This window comes from Castor canadensis, chromosome 11, assembly GCF_047511655.1.
Source record: "Castor canadensis chromosome 11, mCasCan1.hap1v2, whole genome shotgun sequence".
Taxonomy (NCBI): Eukaryota; Metazoa; Chordata; class Mammalia; order Rodentia; family Castoridae; genus Castor; species Castor canadensis.
This window is the reverse complement of record NC_133396.1, coordinates 39,533,067-39,551,296: the sequence shown is the minus strand read 5'-3', so window position 1 is coordinate 39,551,296 and position 18,230 is coordinate 39,533,067. Positions and strand designations below refer to the sequence as shown.

The 18,230-nt window shown below is 45.3% G+C and overlaps 1 protein-coding gene and 1 pseudogene across 1 annotated transcript; one reads left to right on the top strand and one right to left on the bottom strand.

Moving 5' to 3' along the window:
• The first annotated feature begins 2,532 nt into the window (after positions 1-2,532).
• On the top strand, positions 2,533-8,394 carry LOC141413624 (protein BTG1 pseudogene; annotated as a pseudogene).
• A 591-nt stretch (positions 8,395-8,985) lies between these two features.
• Ccl1 (C-C motif chemokine ligand 1) lies at positions 8,986-14,849 on the bottom strand. The gene is made up of 3 exons (XM_020154702.2): positions 13,133-14,849; positions 11,903-12,014; positions 8,986-11,050 (listed from the first exon to the last, which is right to left on the bottom strand). Exons 1-3 carry the CDS (start codon positions 13,206-13,208, stop codon positions 10,954-10,956), a joined length of 285 nt encoding a protein of 94 aa, XP_020010291.1. The 5' UTR covers positions 13,209-14,849; the 3' UTR covers positions 8,986-10,953.
• Between the last annotated feature and the right edge of the window lie 3,381 nt (positions 14,850-18,230).

The window sequence follows — 18,230 nt, the reverse complement described above, 5'->3', positions numbered from 1 at the left end:
GAAAAGCAAGAGCAAGCCAAACCTAAAATTAGCAGAAAAAAAGAAAGAATAATGATCAGCTTTTTTTCTCTTGAAATAAGGTCTTACAAAGTTTTTGCCTGGGCTGGCCTCAAAACATGATCCTTCTGATGTCTGCCTCCCAAGTAGCTAGGATTACAGGCATGAGCCACCAGCACCCAGCAGAATTTTTCAGGTGTTACCCCAGCCATCTATGGCTATTTCAGAAGCAATTAACTAGAGTATTATGTGTGAAGGTTTTTTTCTTTTATTTATTATTTGGCAATATTGGGGTTTGAACTCAGGGCAGGTGCTCTATCACTTGCGTCATTTCGCATAAAAGGCTTCTGCACAGCAAAACAACAATTACCAAAGTAAAAAGAAAATACTACAGAAAGGGAAAAAATCTTTGTTAGCTAGACATCTGACAGGGGATTAATATCAAGAACATATAAAGAACTCAAAAAATTGAACACCAGAACAGCAAATTACCCAATAAATATATGGGCAAATGAACTAAAGAGACATTTTCAAGTGAAGAAGTACAAATGGCTAATAAAAACAAGAAAACTTTTTCGACATCTTTAGCCATCAGGGAAATGAAAACCAAAACAAAATGTGGTATTTATACACAATGGAATTTTACTCAGCCACAAAGAAGAATGAAATTTTGTCATTCACAAGTAAATGGATGGAACTGGAGAACATCATCTTAAGAAAAGTTAGCCAGGCTCAGAAGGCCAAAAATCACATGTTCTCCTTCATATGTGGATTATAGACCCAAAACAAATGCAGTAATATTATTGGACATGGGTCACACACTAAGGGGAGAACACACAGGAGAAATAGGGAAAGGAAAGGAAACCTAAAACTTAAATGTGGTTGATGTGCTCCCTGTTGAGAAGCAAATAAAGTAATCTTAAATTAGCAGAGGCCACTATGGGAAGAGGACCAGGAAGTAGTGAAGAGGTCTGGTAGAGATGAACCAATGTGGGTTGCAACACACATGTACATGGAAGCAATGCTAGGAATCTCTCTGTGTAACTATCTTTATCCCAAACTATCAAAATGATATGCCTTTCTTATTATCTCTTTATGTTTTCTCTTCAACAAAATCAGAGAAGAGGGCAGAATAGGTTCTGCCTCGAAAGAGGAGGGTTTGGGTATTGGGGAGGTGAGGGAGGTGGCGGGAGAGGTGTCACAAACAATGTATACACATGTAAGTAAATGTTAAAATGATAAAATAAAAGGAGAAAATAAAACTACCTTGAAATTCCATCTCACCCCAGTCATAATGGCAGTCATAAAGAAAACAAAAAATGGCAAATGTTGGTGAAGATGAGTGTAGAGGTGAAAAGAAACTCTGTCCACTGTTGGTAGGAATATACATTACCCCAGACACTGTGGAAACCAGTATGGAGCGTCCTCAAAAATTAAAAATAAAGCTACCACGTGATCCAGCTGTACCACTTCTTGGGATATGCTCAAAAGAATCAGAATCAGCTTAGTGTAGAGATACATGCCTACCCATGTTTATAGCAGCACTAGTCACAATAACCAAGTAATGGAATCAGCCAAGGTACCCTTCAACAGAGGAAAGCATAAAGAAAATGTACATATGTACACAATACCATCCTATGAATTTATAAAGAATGAAATTATGTCATTCGTGAAAAATGGATGAAACTGGAGATCATCGAGTTAAAATAAGCCAGTCTCACAAAGCCAAGTGTCACGTTTCCTATCATATATGAAATTTGGGGAGGGGGAGAGGGGGCATGAAAGTAAAAGAACTATTGGGTATTTAAAAGAGGAAAGGGGAGATAAGAAAGGCCAATATATGCATTATATGTATGTCATAATGTAGTTCATTGCTTTGTACAACATATACTTATTAAAAATGATTGCCCAGTGCTACTGTAAGCAGGGGGTGGGATGCTTAGGTTCTAAGATTCTATGACAACATAAGCCATCACAGCATTCTGTAATGCTAGGAAATTTCTGTTGTATAATGATTATCAGTTGGTAAATAGCTGGCTGAATGATTGCTCTGGGCATAACTGCATAACTGGTCTCAGACCTGTACAGGTCCAAGCGAATCAGAGTGATTTTTCCAGTCTCCATATTATACCACCTATTCAGAGCCATCATCCAATACCCCAGAATGTCTTAGTCTTTCTTTCCTCAATGCAAAATCATCTTGGGTTTTGGTGGCAGGTTCCTTTGGGGAAGACATGGGAGAAGATTAAGAACTATGGGTCATTCTTTGCCCCTCAGAGCTGAAAATGCAACTACTGGGATCTTTGGCGGCCACAGAGTTGGAGGTAATGGTGGCTTAGGAGGTCCAAGAGATGTAATCAGGCCATCTTCACTTTTTCTCTCTTCTGTTTCCTTATGTCTTGAAAAATAACTTTTTACTCTAAAGAAAGGGGATGGAGAAAGTAGCCATCTGTCCCTCATACCCTCTTTTCTTCTCAAACAAGTGATCTGTAAGGGAGACCAGGGTGCCCACTCCACAGTGAGATCTCCCCCACCATGCATCCCTTCTGTAACAGGGCTGCCACCGTGATAGGCAAGATTGCCACTGCCCTGTCCTTCATCTCTAAGTTGCTCCACACCAGGGGATCACCAGCAAGGACAGTTGCAGACTTTGAGCCAGAGCTTGCAGGAACTGTGCACAGTGTTATAAACATTATTGGTTCCCAGAAAAGTGGTGCATGAGATCGGGGTGAAGAAGTCTTGTAGTCACATCAATCACACAATGGATCTCTGATTAGACAGGCAGCCCAGTGGATTGGACTGAGCAGCCAAGAGCTTTTCCAGCTTCTTCCAAGTGAACTCACACTCTGGGTTGACCCCTTCAATGTGTTCTACAGAATTAGAGAGGATGGTTCCATCTGCGTGCCAGATGAAACCTCACCAGCAGGAGCAGCACTCAAAAAGGAACCAACATGCAAATGGGAGCAAGGAGAATCAGCTATAAGGAGGAACTTCTCTGGGGCAGAACAAGCCCTTCCAAAAACTACAATGTGATGACTGTATCCAGTAAGAGATGGTCTATGGATGCATCATCTTCTATTGGATGGATAATTTTACTTTACTTTTGCCTTGGGGGCTCCTTTTGGGGATTATAGAATTTAAATCATGTCATAGCTGTGAAGATCTAGCACAAGAGAGAGAGTGGTATGTCAAAGTTTCATGTCTTTGAGGAAACTCATAGATTCATGCTGGAGAAAAAGCCCTATATTTGTAAACAATGTAATAAAGTCTTCCTTCACATGGAAGAACTCATTGGGGGATATTCCATGAATATAAAAAAGTAGTGAGCCTTCAGTGTTGTTTTATTTTTCTGTTTTAAATCTTGGAAGGGCTCGTGTAGCAAAAAAGCTCTATGAATGTAGCCAGTGTGTGAGGCCTCCAACTGTTCCAGTTCCATTTGAAGGCATGAAAAGACTTATTTTGGAGAAAATCCCTGTGAATTTATGGAATTGTGAATTCCTTCATTTCTCTCCTATCTATCCAAAGACACATGGTAATGCACACTAGAGATAGACTTTATGAATATTAAGAATGAACACTGAACTGAAACTCCAGTCATTTGGAAAATAAAGGAAATATTATGATTAACAATTACACTAAAGTCAGGTGACAGCAACCATTGGAAATAAATTCTATAAATGCAAGTATATTGAAAAACATTTTAAGTGACAGTACCATCATTTTGACAATATCTTTCAGTGATTTAACAGCCTGTGAGTCCAAGTAAAAGAACACAATATTTGCTAGGGACTGAAGTCCTAGGGAGGGTTCAGTCTCTCTAGACATTGTACCTAAATTTTTATACCAGCCCCTTTAAGGAAAATCTGTATTTTACCAAATTTTTCTTGTAATAGATCTTGCAGAAGAAATTTCCCCTAGTTTGCTTGAAAATTGTTCTCAATGACCTTTTTGGCAGCTCAGTAGGAAGGCCTGAGGTTTTAAACATGGTAGTGCTGACAATTTTATGGCAAGACTTTTACCTAGCACTTAAATATGTATAAATGTACATAAAGACCAGCCAATAAGCATGACCTGGGGAAATGGTCAGACCTTGTATTGTGTTTTGGGCCTTGAAAATAGCAAGTAGCAAGAATCTACCTTGGCAAAGGCTTTTTAAAAAGTCTCTTTAAAACATACTGTCTCAACAACGGTGTTAGCACCTCCCAGCTTTCTATACAATTTGTAGTTTTCTAAGATTGAGTGAAGTTCTTATTTTTTAGAAAGTGGAAGTCTGATTTGTAACTTTCCTTGTACTTTCCACCATCCACCATATTTATTATGAACTTTGTTAGTCATCTTTTATTTGGTAAATTAGAAAGTGATATAAATTTGTATACTTCATGTATATTAGTTGTGGCAAAGTTGTACAGATTTCTACATTTTGGATGAGAAGTTTTTCTTCTCACTATAACAATTTATTTCTTAACTTGGCCAAAAAAAGACCTATAGGTTGCTAGATTTAGTGAAAGTATTGCAAGGAACATATCTATACTAAAAGAAAAATCATACCCTGATTACTTAATGCAGATTTAACTCCATGTCCTGTATTTCATCTGACAATCTAGCCTTACAGGGGTCTCCCTCAAAGCCACCTGGCCTTCCTATAAATGGAAGGACTCTAGCTCTCTGAACTGGCATGGATCTGATAACTGCATAAGACCCATGATTCTCTTCTACATGGATTCAGATTAGGTTATGCACACTAAATTTTTGTGCCTCAAGCACAAATAGACAAGAAATAAATCTTGTCTATTTATTTCTAGGGATTCCATTAAAGTAGTTTGATTGCCCCTCAGCTCTGTGGCTTCTTGGGGTCAATGTGCCCACCTTCTCTGTGTTTTTTAATAGGCACCACCACCCAGCTTCTGCCATCCTTGATCTTCTCTCTCCCACTGAGAACAGCAACCTGGTGTCATGACAACCATGGTTCTTCAAGAGTGGTCCCCAGACCAGCAGCATCAGTATCAGCTAAGAACATGTTAGAAACACAAATTATTGATAATGTGCTGAGCGTCTTCCTTATATTATCTTAACGACTTTCCCAACATCACAGCAAGGTAGTGATTAGCAATCACTTTCCTCTTTGAGGCTCAGAGAGATAAGCAATTGACTTATCTCTTTGTGAATATAGGACTTGAACCCATGTCTGACTGACTCCAGATCCCAAGCTCCTATATAATATTAAATCCGGAAGAAGAAGGAAGGATAGGTAAGAGTCCTTACAGAAGAGGGGATTTGAATATCCCCTTGCCCACTCAACTAAGTGGATGTGTGGATATGGAGTTTAGGGTATTAAGACTGAGGAGAATAACATGTGGGATTCAATCAGCCAAATTCAGGATTTAGTATGCTGGTGCAGGCATATGAGTGGTGTTAATGATCAACTAGCCTGGCCAATTGAAGTCTAGAGTTCAAAAGAAGCTTGCAATTAATGAATGTGAAATGCCAAGACTTTTCTGGGATGCTGGTAAGTAGCGCAAAAGCTCAGAGAAGTGGGTCTGTTATTATGGACCTGTGCTGCACAAGCTTCTCAGCCAACTCCTAAAAAAACACTCCCAAGGAGGATCTGGGGAACACTGCCTTAATCCAGGCATTAAGATATGCGCTGATGAGATTATGGGACTTTGATGAGGTCATGGGAGAAGGATGGCATCCTTAAGAGCTCTATGGGGGCTGTTTATGGAGCCAAGTTGACAGTGGGGAGATGCTGTAACTCCTAGTAGAGATTCCCTGGAGGGCTTGTTAAAACATTGTACCATGTACTTCTGGAGATAATTTAAGTCACAACTGTTTCCCTTTCCATTATGTTCCTAAATCCTATTTGGAAAGAAATCTGTTTTCTTGGGCCACTTCTGGGTCCCCAATCCTATGTCAATCACAGCCCCAGCAAGAAATAGATGGCACTTAAACCAGGAAGAATTGAGAAAGGTTTAACAAAGAAGCTACTTATGAAGTTGTGGGTGGAGGCAGAGAAATCACAAGTTTGCTGAGGCAGTAACAGTGAGGTTACCAGCCCTCACTCGAAAGAGGAAAGAACAAGCAATGATTCCCCTACACCTTAATAGACAGAGCACAGACAACCATCTTGAGAGAAGCTAAAACTGTAGGTTGAGGCTACACCCTAGTTGAGGCACACAGGAGACAGCAGAGAAAAAGCATATCAACTTAGCTCTTCTTCCTCTTCAAAATCCTGAGGGTCTCCCCTCAGTCCCCACCCAGAGGCCAGCAATGCCCTTGATGGAATCTGCACATGTGTCTGAAGGGACAAGCTTGTGATTTTCTTTTCTCACACGGCCCTTGAAAACCTTTTATGGCAAAGTTATGTCAGACACAAAACAATGGGTTGAGCAGCGCACACTCTTGATGTTTTCTGGAAGAGCTTGCGCAAGATTAAAACAATCTATTCCCTGAAGGATTGAGAGAATTAGCTGTTAAACCCGTGAGCCCTGAGGATGTGTTGAGGGAGGATTTTCAATTACTAATTCAATTTATTTAATAGTTTTAGAGCTGCATTTTTCCATTTATTCTTGCAATTTGGTAAGTTACATTTTGGGGGAAAATTTATTTATTGCCTCTGAATTAAATGTATTGGCATAAGGTTCTCTTCATTTTCTTTTTGGTGTCTGCAGGCTCTGTGATGATGTTTATCATTATTATTTTGTCATTATTCCTGCTGTTGGTTTCTTGTGGCTTTTTTCTTCTTTTCATGGTCAGTCTCAAGAGAATTTTAGTTTCACCATAGGCTTGCAATAAACCTATGTGGGTTCCAACAATTCTTTGTGGTAAATATTGTTGTTTTATTTATTTAAGTGTACTCTTTCTTCCCTTTCCTTTACTCTCTTTGGGCTTGGTTTGCCAGAGTGGAAAGACTTGTTTTGTAAAAGTGAGAGCTCTTGGAAGAGTATCCCAGGATTATCCAAAAACTGAAGTCTTGGAGTGAGGCATGAACAGGGGCAGGCATGCTCGGGCTGAGGGCTTTGTCCAGGCTGCTCCCTGTTCTGCCATGCCTCACTGCAGCACTTCCCACCCCAGCTCCAGGCTCCCAGGTCCATGCGGCCCGCAGGCTGAGCCAGGAACAACAGCAAAGCACCCACCTCCCATCCTTCTCATCAGTGTCTCAAACACCAACTGTTCTCGAAACAAGGGGCCTGGACAGAGGTTGTCTAACCATGTCCCTCTGGTATACAATGTGGTCCCAATGTGGTATACAGTGGTGATGCATGAAGCACCTGTCATCAGATCTGCCTCTAGTATTGGACTTCTACATTGAATCTGGCTCTGTGAAAGACCTCTGCAGTTAATTGGAAGTCTGAAACCACTTTGGAGAGTAAGTGTAAACAGAGCAGCTTTCTCTTCCAGCTTCACCGCTGCTTTCCCATGAGGCTTTGGACAATTTGTTTAGTGTCTCTGCCCCTCAGTTTTCCTATGTGTTGAGTTGGTGTGATAATAAGCTATTTGCCTCCTCAAGACTCAACTTATAACATATACAAAGCCGAAAGCCCTCAGGCCTTCTTTCATTGTTTTCTTTTTCATGATGGAGAGAAAGCAAGCACAGAACAGCTCCTTGGATAGCTGCCTACGGTGAGTGCCTGCAACACATCTCTGCTCGCCTTCCACTCTGGCTCCATGTGTCTGTGTAGCTAGGTGGAAATAGGACCATGCTGCCCAGCCTACAGCTACCCTCATGCATTTCCTGGAACATTCTTCGACACTCTCCAGCTTGGCAGACTCAGGGTCCCCCTTATCACAACTTGACCATGACTTAGCCTTGGAATAAGCTTTCTGAGACCTCCTACTTCCCCTACCCCACCATACTTCCTATAAAAGGAAGGCAGAATAGCCCAGAGAAGAGAGGCTGAAACCAACCCAGTCAAAGCCCACACCTGCACCCTCAGCCATGAAGGTCTCTGCCATGCATCTGTGTTGGCTGCTTACAGCAGCTGCCTTTGGCAACCGGGTGCTGGCTCAGTCAGGTAAAGCCCATCTTTCTTCTTCTTTTTCCTTGTTTCCTGCTCCTTCTAGGAGTCCTTAAGCTAAGGGACTCCCTCCCTTCTAAGCCACCAGAGTGGCAAACGCAGAGTTGCACTTTAACATCTAATTTTAAAGTCAGAAAGAAGGTTTCTGCAAGTCAGCAAGAGAACAATCTACCCCTCTCTCCACACACCTTTCTCCTCTCCTGGGGCTGCCCTTCACCTGCCACATGTGGCCCAAGCTGCCCTCAGAGGGTTCCATCTAGCTGTATGGCTGTCCTCCATCCACAGCTTCAGAACCTTATGGAACAAGGAGATCTATGCTGACCCCAAGCAGAAGTGGGTCCAGCAGGCTATGAGACACCTGGACCAGAACCTCACTCCCTGAGGACATGCACTCTTCCACTCACACACAGCCCCACCTAGAGTGTGAGAAATGACCATTCAGTTCTCCCTCCACTGCCTTTCTGTCTATACTCATTTGGCTCTAATTTTCTAACAGAATACTTTCTGCTTTGTGAAGCAAAAATATATTGGATGTTCATTCATATCTACTATTATTTGACGTGCTCTTGGTTTGGACTTTATTTTGAATGCTGACAATCTTTATTGTTTTTCTGCAGTGCTGGGGATTGAACCCAGGGTCTTGGGCATGTTAGGCAAGTGTTCTACCACTGAGCTATAATCCCCAGCTCAATGATCTTCTTTTTAAAAACTAAGGCCTTGAGCAAGTTGGTTCCTGACTATGAACCCCAGGCCCTTCCCTGGTAACCTATCTTCTGTCTGGTTTGTGGAGGTGAAGTGTGCCTGAGGAACGATGGATCCTGAAATTTAGGGGGTTGAGTATATTGCAAATGTGAGATTTGTTAAATGTGCTATTATGAAAAGACTGTGCAATAGGAGGACCTCTGAATTTTTGCAGAAGACACATTTTATTGAAAATCTCTAACAATGCTGTTTTCTCTAGGGGTAACTCCAAACCAATAGGGGGCGCTCCAAGGTGGGGGTGGATGGCAGAATATGCCAGGGGAATGCTATGTACAGAAGCCTTACTATGTGGTTGGCCTGGGCCAGAACAATGACTCTAGTCTCTAAGATCTGCTTCTCTGGCTCACACTCCATCAACCTCATGTTCAGTTCATGCCTCACTGCCATTCCTTTCCTTCAAAACCTTCCTCTCCTGCCCAACGGCCTCAGCTCTACTGCAAACATCTAGCTGGTCTCCTTGGACCTCCCTATGCAGTCACCTTCCCTGGAGTAATGCAGTCTACATATGTACCTGACCCTCAGAGAGAAACCAGATGTTCATATCCTGGTTAGCACTGTGCCTGACAGAGGAGATGGGACTTGGGCAGAACCAACCTTGGAGGATAGGGTAGCATGGTCATAGCAAAGATTATTCTAGAGGTGGTATAGGATTGGAAAGAGGAGGGAGAGCCTGAAGGGAATATCCCCACAAGGTCAGAGTTTGAGTTCCAAAATGTAAGCATTGGACACGTTTGGAAAAGAAGCATAAGTCTGGACTATCAAGGAATTAGAATATCAGGGATGGGTGCACTAGGCTCAGTTCTGAAGACAGGAGGAAGGTATGAAGGTTTTAGGGCCATCATAGGAACAGTGGGGGGGGGGGAAGAAGAGCACAGCTAGATGGAGTTCTGTGATTGTGGGTGGGATGGAGTTAGAGGGGAAGGTTGAAAACAGCCTATTGTAAAGGCCCAAGCAAGAGGAAACAGAGGCCAATGCAGGGCAGCCATGGGGTGGAAGAGTGGGCCTGGTGGGTGACATGTTGGGGAAATAGGGAGGAAGCCCAAGACACAGAACAAGAGATCTCTCTGAAGCAACCAAGCTGGCCTGTAAATGAGTGCCAGTCCTAAGACCCAGAATCACTCCCCTCCCTCACTGTTCTCCTCAAATCACACATTACCTAAACGGAAGTGTGTGACTGTCCCTTTTAAGAGACAGTTCCTTCCTCTATGTTCCCTCAGGTTCCTCTGCTTTTCCTGAGACTCACTCTTCCAGATGACATCTCTGTCAAACCTGGCTCCCCACCAAGACTTCCCCAGGGAGAGAAGGGCTCTGTGAACACTGTGTAGGTCTTGCCCCTGGGAGAACACTTTGCAACTTGGGACACCAGAGAAAGTTCAGGCCTGGGAGGCAAGAGCTCCTGGGTTCTAAGATCAGATCTGGCCCCGGCTTGCCATATGTCCTCCTCTAGCCCTCAGTCTCCTCCTCTAAAAAACAGGGTCAGTTACATCCACAGGCTCATGGATCCCCTCCAGCTCGGGCATTGGAAAACATCAGCCCCGAGCCCTCTAGGCAGGTCAGGGAGGGAAGACAGTCCTGCCCTCAAATGTGGACTCAACCCTATCCCCAACTTGCTGCTTCTCTGTGGCTTCCTCCACTGCCAACCCCAGAGGCAGAGAAGCACACCACAGCCTGAGGCAAAGCTTGCTCCAGGCAAAGGCAGCACTGACAAGCTCCGAATCATTTATTGGCTCCTCTTGATAGCAGTCAGGTTCCCTGGAACCAGGTCCAACATATCTCCCTCCACTTCCCCAACCTTCCAGTCCCTGTCCTCTACCTCCAGTGCTCATCAAGTTTGCATCCCCCAGAAATCCCCATGAAGTCTAAGAAACACAGCAGGACTCGAAGATTCTTTAATTTAAATATATAAATCAATATAGCTTATCAAGACTGAGCAGAAGCCAGGAGTGGTAGCACACACCTGTAATCCCAGCATTCAGAAGGTTGAAGCAGAAGGATCATGGTCTACATAGTAAGTTCCTGGCTAGCCTGAGCTATGTAGTGAGACCCTGACTCAAAAACCTACTAAGTAAATCCTCCATGACCCAGAAAAGATGGGTGGACAGAAGGAATAATATATGGTGGGAGGTGGTGGGGGACAAAGGAAGTTGCACGTACTCCAGAACCTAGATAGAAATCATCTTCACTTTGGTAGGCAGGGCTTCATCTTTTTCAAGTAAGCTTGAACCCATGTATCTTCAGTCAAGACACAGCTTTCTCTTCTTCCCTTCAGCTTGAATCTGTGAACAAAGAACATGGAAGAGGGCTGAGTCCCCGAGTCACCACATGGGTACATGTCCCATCCCACTTCAGTGCTGCCAGGTGTGCCTAAGCTTCCTCTTTGGGCCTTGCTTTCCCCCTCTGTAAATGAAGTCTCTGTGTTGGACCTGCGGTTTGCACCCTAGGGGGACGCTGAGAGCATCAGGAGTTTTTTGAGCTCCCCAGCACCTGCTGCGGAGGTTATATTCAGTATATCAGGGTAGAGCATAAGACCTGGCCAGCATTGTAATAATTAGCTAGGAGGAAAATGTCACATCCTACTCCAAGTTTTCATGTTTTTGTGCCCATCTGGACCCTCGCTTATTGCTCTGGGTTTACCTGTGCATGTGTATGTGTGTGTGTTTCTTTTCTCATCTGCCCACTTCCTAACTTAGCTATTGTACAATCCATAGTCCGACTCATCCTTTTGCCATCTGGGTAATCTTAATAATGACAAACAAGAGGAGATGCCTGTCCAAGGTCACCCACAACTACAGGTTGGCAAATGCAGAGGCAGGAACTAATGATAACCTTGCCATTTTGCTACACAATGCCTGGTGTTTCTGTTAAGATTTCCTTCCTGCGGGCATACAATTGGCATCGGGGAGTTCCAAGAACACATCACTGTAGGAGTACAGGTGTGCCTTTCCTAGCACCTGCTAGGAAGCTTAGCGCTCCTCCTATCGCCCAAGGATGGCTCTGCAACCAGGCGGTTTTGCCGTGTGGGTTTAGAAACCTTATTCTGGTGGAACAGCGCCATCTAGTGTACACTACTCTCATTCCCGTCGGTGCGGCCCTTCCCCAGGGGAGGGGTGGGACAGGTGATTACTCACATTGTAGCTTTGTAGGAGCAGTTGGAGCTGGTGTTTCTGTAACACTGGATTTTATTCCAAGGAATCTTTTTAGCCACGAATGAGAAGCAGCAACGAGAGGCGGACACGTGCACTAGAAGAAAAGCACACAGACCAAATTTTGCATCAACTTTCAGCCTTTCACCCACAGAATGACTTAAAAACACAAATACCCACAAAACTCCTCCCAGGACAGACCCAGACTTTCTGACAACATCCAGAGTGCGCCAGCACGGTCGCCTCAGCAGCCACCCAGTTTTGGGGTTAGGAGAAGGATCAGAAGACTGGAGTTCAGTAGACCCAGAAACCAGTCTACTGCTGTGATTCTGAGCCCAAGCCCTGGCCCAGACATTCTATCCATAAAGTAAGACTGTTTAGACCCTGATTTCTAATGGATCACCTCATTCTGACATTGCACCGCAGGTGTATGGTTCTGTCCTAATATTTGGGTTCAAGGGCTGGACCCAACACCTGGAAAACCAATCAGCCTGATGCACACAAGACACTGTGGTCCACAGTTCACAGACCTGGTGCCAGATGAGGAACCACACAAGGAATTCAAAAGCATGGGGACGGAGCTCCCAAGAACTAGTCAGCTCCCCTACTCAATCCCTCCACTTCCCTCTTTCCCTGGGCCTCAGCCCTTTGGGGGCCCCAACCCCCACTCTGCCAGCTTGTGTATAGCGCCCTCGCACCCCCCACCCTCAACAGCCTTGTATTCCAATTCTAGCAACTTCTTCTTAGCTTTCACCTTCATTCTAGTCAACATGCTCCCAACAGCGGGCATCATCAGCTCCACTTTACCAATGGAGAAACCACAGTTTTGAGGTAAAGTCACTTGCCCAAGGTTAGCTAACTATTAGAGTCCCTGGTCCTGCCCTCAAACTCTGCCTGTGATTTGTCACACTGTGGAGACAAGAATCAGTCCTTCCTCTGGGCCTTAGGGCTGCCCAGCTTGAGTTAAACACCCTCACAGCCCCTCTCCAGCAGTCTGCAGGATCCAGACTGGACAGAGCCTCCTTAGGTTGAAGCTGGTGGTTCAGCTGTCCATATTTGCCCTCCACTCATGGTTCTTCTACTGGGCCTCAACCCTCAGATCCCGCAAGTCCTCCACTCCTCTTCTTCAGTTAGAGTCAGGGGGTTTAAGGTGAGCTTTGCTTGGACCCCAGGGTACATCCCCAGGGACAAGCAAGGAACTCCAGCCACACTCACTGCTCATGCTGTCCACATCTTGTAGCCACACTGTGGCCAGCAGCAAGCACACAAGGGCCATGGTGACAAGCTTCATCTCAGGTGTCTGGCTCGGTCTTCTGTGGCACAACCTCAATGTGTTTGGTAAAGCTTCGGGTTCTCCCTGTCCCTTCTTGCCGTGCTTTTATATGTAGGCCTCAGAGGGGTTTCCCAAGCCATAAGGAAGAGGTGGGAGTCCCAGAGAGAAGGGGCAGTCAGTACTCATACACAGTGACCATGTGGAACATTCCTTTCCTCATCTCTCCTGGGTAGTATTCATGTGCAGAGAACATGTTGGGCCTTGGGTACTTCCCCAAGTGTAGGAGCAGATAAAGATCTTGATAAAGTGTGTGGGAGCTGTCCTGATTGAGTGGGAGGTAGAGAAAGGTGAATGATAGGAAGTGGCCTGTCTGTGGCTTGTATAACCTACATCATTTCATCCAAGTAGCTCCTGCCCCTGGACCATGATGGAGTGGAAGAGTTAGGGACTTGCACTGAGAGACACCTGCATTTGAACCCACTCTGCGAACTAGTGATTGCATAAACTTGTCCAAGTTGCACATGCATGCAGAATGGAAATAGGAATACCTATCTCAAGGGTGGGTGATAAGAATTAATTAAGATCCTCTGTGTCAAGTGCCTGGATCAGACCTGCTCTTGATATTTTTTCAGTCCTCAACACTTCAACAGCTTACTCTGATCTAGGTCCTCTGTTAGCCTCACAAAAGACAGATACCAATGGACACAGGGTCTCACCTAAGCCTTTTTTGCTTCAGCTTATAGACAAACAAGAAAAATCCACCCATTGTAAGGATAGCAGTAGTTGTATCATGTCAAGGGTACAGAGCAGAGCTCGAGAGTACCTGCTAGCATCTGAGAGCCCTTCCAGAGGATGTTCTTTAAGCAAGGTCTCCTGCAGGCTGCTGTGGACATGCTAAGTAGAGGAAGAGGCTTTTGTAAAGACAACAAGGCACAAAGGAGCACACTTCATTCAGAGTCAGAGGCACAGCAGGAGTGGGACATGTGAAAACATGGAAGTGGCAGGAGAGAGATGAGGCTGAGTAGCTTCAGAGGAGTCCAGGGAGGAAGACATTGTATGCTAGTGCTCAAGAAAAAGTAGTTGAAGCCGGGTGCCAGTGGCTCATGCCTGTAATCCCAGCTACTCAGGAGGCAGCCATCAGGAGGATTGCCGTTCAAGGCTAGCCCCGGCAAAGAGATCGTGAGACCCTATCTCGAAAACACCCATCACAAAAATGGCTGGTGGAGTGGCTCAAGATGAAGGCCCTGAGTTCAAGCCCCAGTACTGCAAAAAACAAACAAACAAACAAACAAAAAAAACAGCTGAGCCAGATCTATGCACTAACATTCTGAGGCCCATGTGCATTATATGGTTAGAGGGTTGGCTGGGCTGATCTACTCTGATCGTGAACTCTACGTTTAAAACCTGCAGTGGGTCCCATTGCCAATTGAATGACATACAAGCAGCTAGCTCCCTGGACATTTTGGCTCTTCCTACTACATCTCAGTGGATTCCTGAGGAGTCAAGTCTTTCCAATTACTCCTTCCACAGGCATTCTTATCTCCAGGATTTTGCTCCTGCTATAACCTCCACCTGCAGAGCCCTCCTCCCTATCTCCCTCTACCCATGTCAAATTCCCTCTTTGAAATAAGTTCCATCTGCTATTCCCAGCAGGCAGGATCCCTGCCTCCTTGAAGCCCCCTGTACCTGGATGACCATGTGTTATCCTCTGTTTGGGCTCCCCTCCACATTCCTCTGGCATATCAGAGTAGAAGGTCCTACAAAGACCATCTGCAATGATGGCTCTTCACATTTCCGGAGAGAGCTTTTGCAGAAGTGTGAAAGTCTTGGCCTCATTTTAGAGTCGGAATCAAAACACAGGTGCCTGTACATGTTAGAGGAAGAAAATGCCAGGTGGATTTCTCAGGCACTGGAGAATAATAATCTTCATAGTGTGATGGGAAAATGAGTTTCAGAGAAAAGTCACTGACCCAGGGCCATATTAAGAATGGGTGGCAGAGATGGGATGGAGGGACTTGAGCCCTGGTTGGCCTCCAAGGGCAGCCTCTGAAAATACTTCCAGATGACAACTGGACAAGGTACTAGTCAATCCCCCAACTGCTTCCTGTCACTCAAAAAATAGGCCAAGTAGTTGCACTCATTAACCCACTGTTGTCTCTGTCCTATTCCCTTTGTCCCTGGAGATTGGTGGTTTTCTATTCCTTTACCCTGACATCTTGGGACAGAGAGGACATACAGTATGTATCAATTGGCCAAATGTAACTGTAGGTCCTTTAGACTTGAGAGGGGACGATGTGGCCACCCAGGAAATTCCTTGCCCTTCCTCTCCTCCCCCTCACTGTGGCCACAGCCAGCCCTGCATGGAAAAGAGAGACCAGCAAGACTTAGTCATGTCTTCCCTTCTTAGATTCCTTCAGCATCTGTTAGGAAGTGGCTGCAGGCTCTTATCACACAGCATCTTAATGTTGCACACAGGTCACCCCCCACACACAAACTCCCATGTGGCTGTCAGGGCACAAAGGCCAAGGCCAAGCAATAACTCAGTAAGATAATTGTGGAATTGAATGAGCTGGTACCGATGGCTGAGGATGGATTCTGTATAGGAAATGCTGTCAGGTTAAACATTATTATTCACATGAGCAAACTGTTTCTTGGTTAGGTATTTGAAAACCAGAAAGTACCTATAGATAGGTTTTCTTACTAGTCTTCTTTTAGGAGCTAGGTACCAATTTACAGAAAATAGATAGAGATCAGATCAAGTTCATCCAGCATGGATTCATCTTAAGATCATCCCCTCTAGTGAGGCCCAGCCCTCTTGACTCCCCCTGCTGCAGCTTGGCCTTGTCAGCTTGCTTTTCAGTTACAGGTCAGCTGGTCCTTACAGACCAGGGCACAAAAATCCCTGAGAAAGAAGGCACATACCCAGTATCACAGGACCATAGAAATACTGTCTTGCTTTGTCTGTCTCATTCTCTCCCTTAGGGAGGAAGCATGCTAACAAGGAAGACCATGATCTCTGGAGTCAGACATATCTGGTCAGATCTCAGCTCTACCCCTTGATCTTGAGCAGGTAACTTAGACTTTCTGAGATGTGTTCCCTCTTGGAAGTTCTGCTGCTAACTAGACATGGTAAAACTCTCCCCTGATTTTAAACTCCCAACCGTTAGTCTAATTTGGGGTTATTTGAGTGATCTCAAATAGTGGATGAGAGAGGAAAAGAAAAGGAAGTTGGGTCATAGAACAACCTCTAATACTTACAGGTACTGGGGATGCCAAGGGGAACAAGGCTGCTTCAGACACTGCACTCATGTGGTTCATAGCTCACCAAGGAGTCAGGTTTGGGGTTTGGGAGATGTGGAGAGCAATCCCAACCAGACACAGTGCCCTGGGGGCTGCAGAGGACACAGAAGTTCCTACCCCTAAAACTAGATCTCTTGGTCCCCTGAATCCTGGACCTCCACAAATGAATCCAGGCAGCACCTCCCAGTCTCTTTCCCTTCTAATGTGGTGCTGCCAACACCCAGGCCAGGCTTTGTGTTGTTGCCAGCATCAGCATATCATTCTCTCTGCTCCTTGTATCTCCCCCTGCAAGCCAAAGTCCCGTCCACAGCAAGGATGGCCTGCACCACATGCCTCAGAATCCAAAGCCTGTCTACCGCATTTCCTTATCTCCTCTTTCTCCCAGCACTTTCATTCTTTTCTGGAGGCTTTTCCTGTCTACTGCTTAGTCACAGTGTGAAGAGGGATCACACATCTTTCACAGCAACAGATAGACCACAGGGTGCCCAAGGATGTCACAGCAGTGACAACCAGTAGCTTTTCAATGTGCTACCAAGCCTGACAAACTTGGCCCCTGTGCTCAGTATGAAATGCAAATGTCTTGGCTCAGCTCATAAAGTCCTGCACAGAGCAGCCAGCAGCGCTTGGGTCACGTAGCCCTGCTCGCTTCTCTCTTCTGCATGTATCCTGGGCCTCCACTGCCCCTTCAGCCTGGAACCTGATTCTGACTGATGTGGTTGACTCCCTGCAGGCTATGCCATCTTGAACTCCCTCAATGAGCCAGTCCCCTTGCCATAGGTGCCTCATACTATTGTCATTTCCTGGTGCTCCACACTCTTCCCTGTCCCTGTCCAGGAGTTCCCAGAGGGCAGGAATCCCTCTGTTGTGGTCAGCATTTCATGCCTTAGTGCCCAGTGCATGTGGGTATACAGTGATTATGCTCGAGAAGGGAGAAGAAGAGTTTTTGATCTCACTTCCAATGGTTCCACTCATGCCATTTCCAGGGTACTGATGTAAGCCAATCTCCCCACTTTTCAGATGAAGAAATTGAGGTCAGTCCACAGAGAGGAAGTGGATAGTCCAAGGTCTAGAGAAAATCAGCAGCAGAACCAGAGATCCCAATTCTTGGTGCTCATGTGCTCTTTCTTCTAAGGACCTGGCCCTGCTCCACTCCCTTTTGAGCTCTTCCAGCAGCCCCCTTCTCTGTCTTTGGCCTTCAGCCTAGGCCTTGAGCCCTTCCTACAAATGTGACCTCACTCTATCCTAAACAAATAATTAATCGCCTCTATGGACAACAAGGTCAAGTTCAAAATAGGGATCTGGTAAACAAGATCTTGTGTAACCTGACCCTGTCCTCCCCCTCCATTTGTAGCCACTCCCTCTGGTCCTGCCTTCTGCCCCCAGGTTCCAGAGGTATCACCCTATACACTTTTACATGCCCACTGTGCAAGCATGAAGGGACTGGGTTCAAGTCCCACCAAAAAAAAGAAAGAAAGAAAAAGTCCCCTGAAAACTCTCTGAGGAGCTAAGGGGCTCAGCACACTCCAGGTAAAAGCCGGTGCCTAGGAGCACCCCGGGCCGTTTGTCCTTTCTGTTTCTGGCCTCTATCCCCACGTAGTAGGAAAAGCCCTGAGGAAGAACTAGGGTGGACCAGGTCACAGTACAGATAAGGAACCTGCGGCAGAGCAAGGAACCATGGGTTGTCACATGAAGACTTGGTGACAGCCTGGGAGACAACCCTGCCTCCTTACCTCCAGACTA

Excerpts from the sequence above, each read along its gene's own strand:
- Ccl1 (XM_020154702.2), bottom strand. The coding sequence starts at position 13,208 with ATGAAGCTTGTCACCATGGCCCTTGTGTGCTTGCTGCTGGCCACAGTG. Across the intron at positions 12,015-13,132 it reads AGATGTGGACAGCATGAGCA|TGCACGTGTCCGCCTCTCGT; the intron begins GTGAGTGTGGCT and ends CTTTTCTTCTAG. Across the intron at positions 11,051-11,902 it reads TGCTCCTACAAAGCTACAAT|ATTCAAGCTGAAGGGAAGAA; the intron begins GTGAGTAATCAC and ends CTTTGTTCACAG.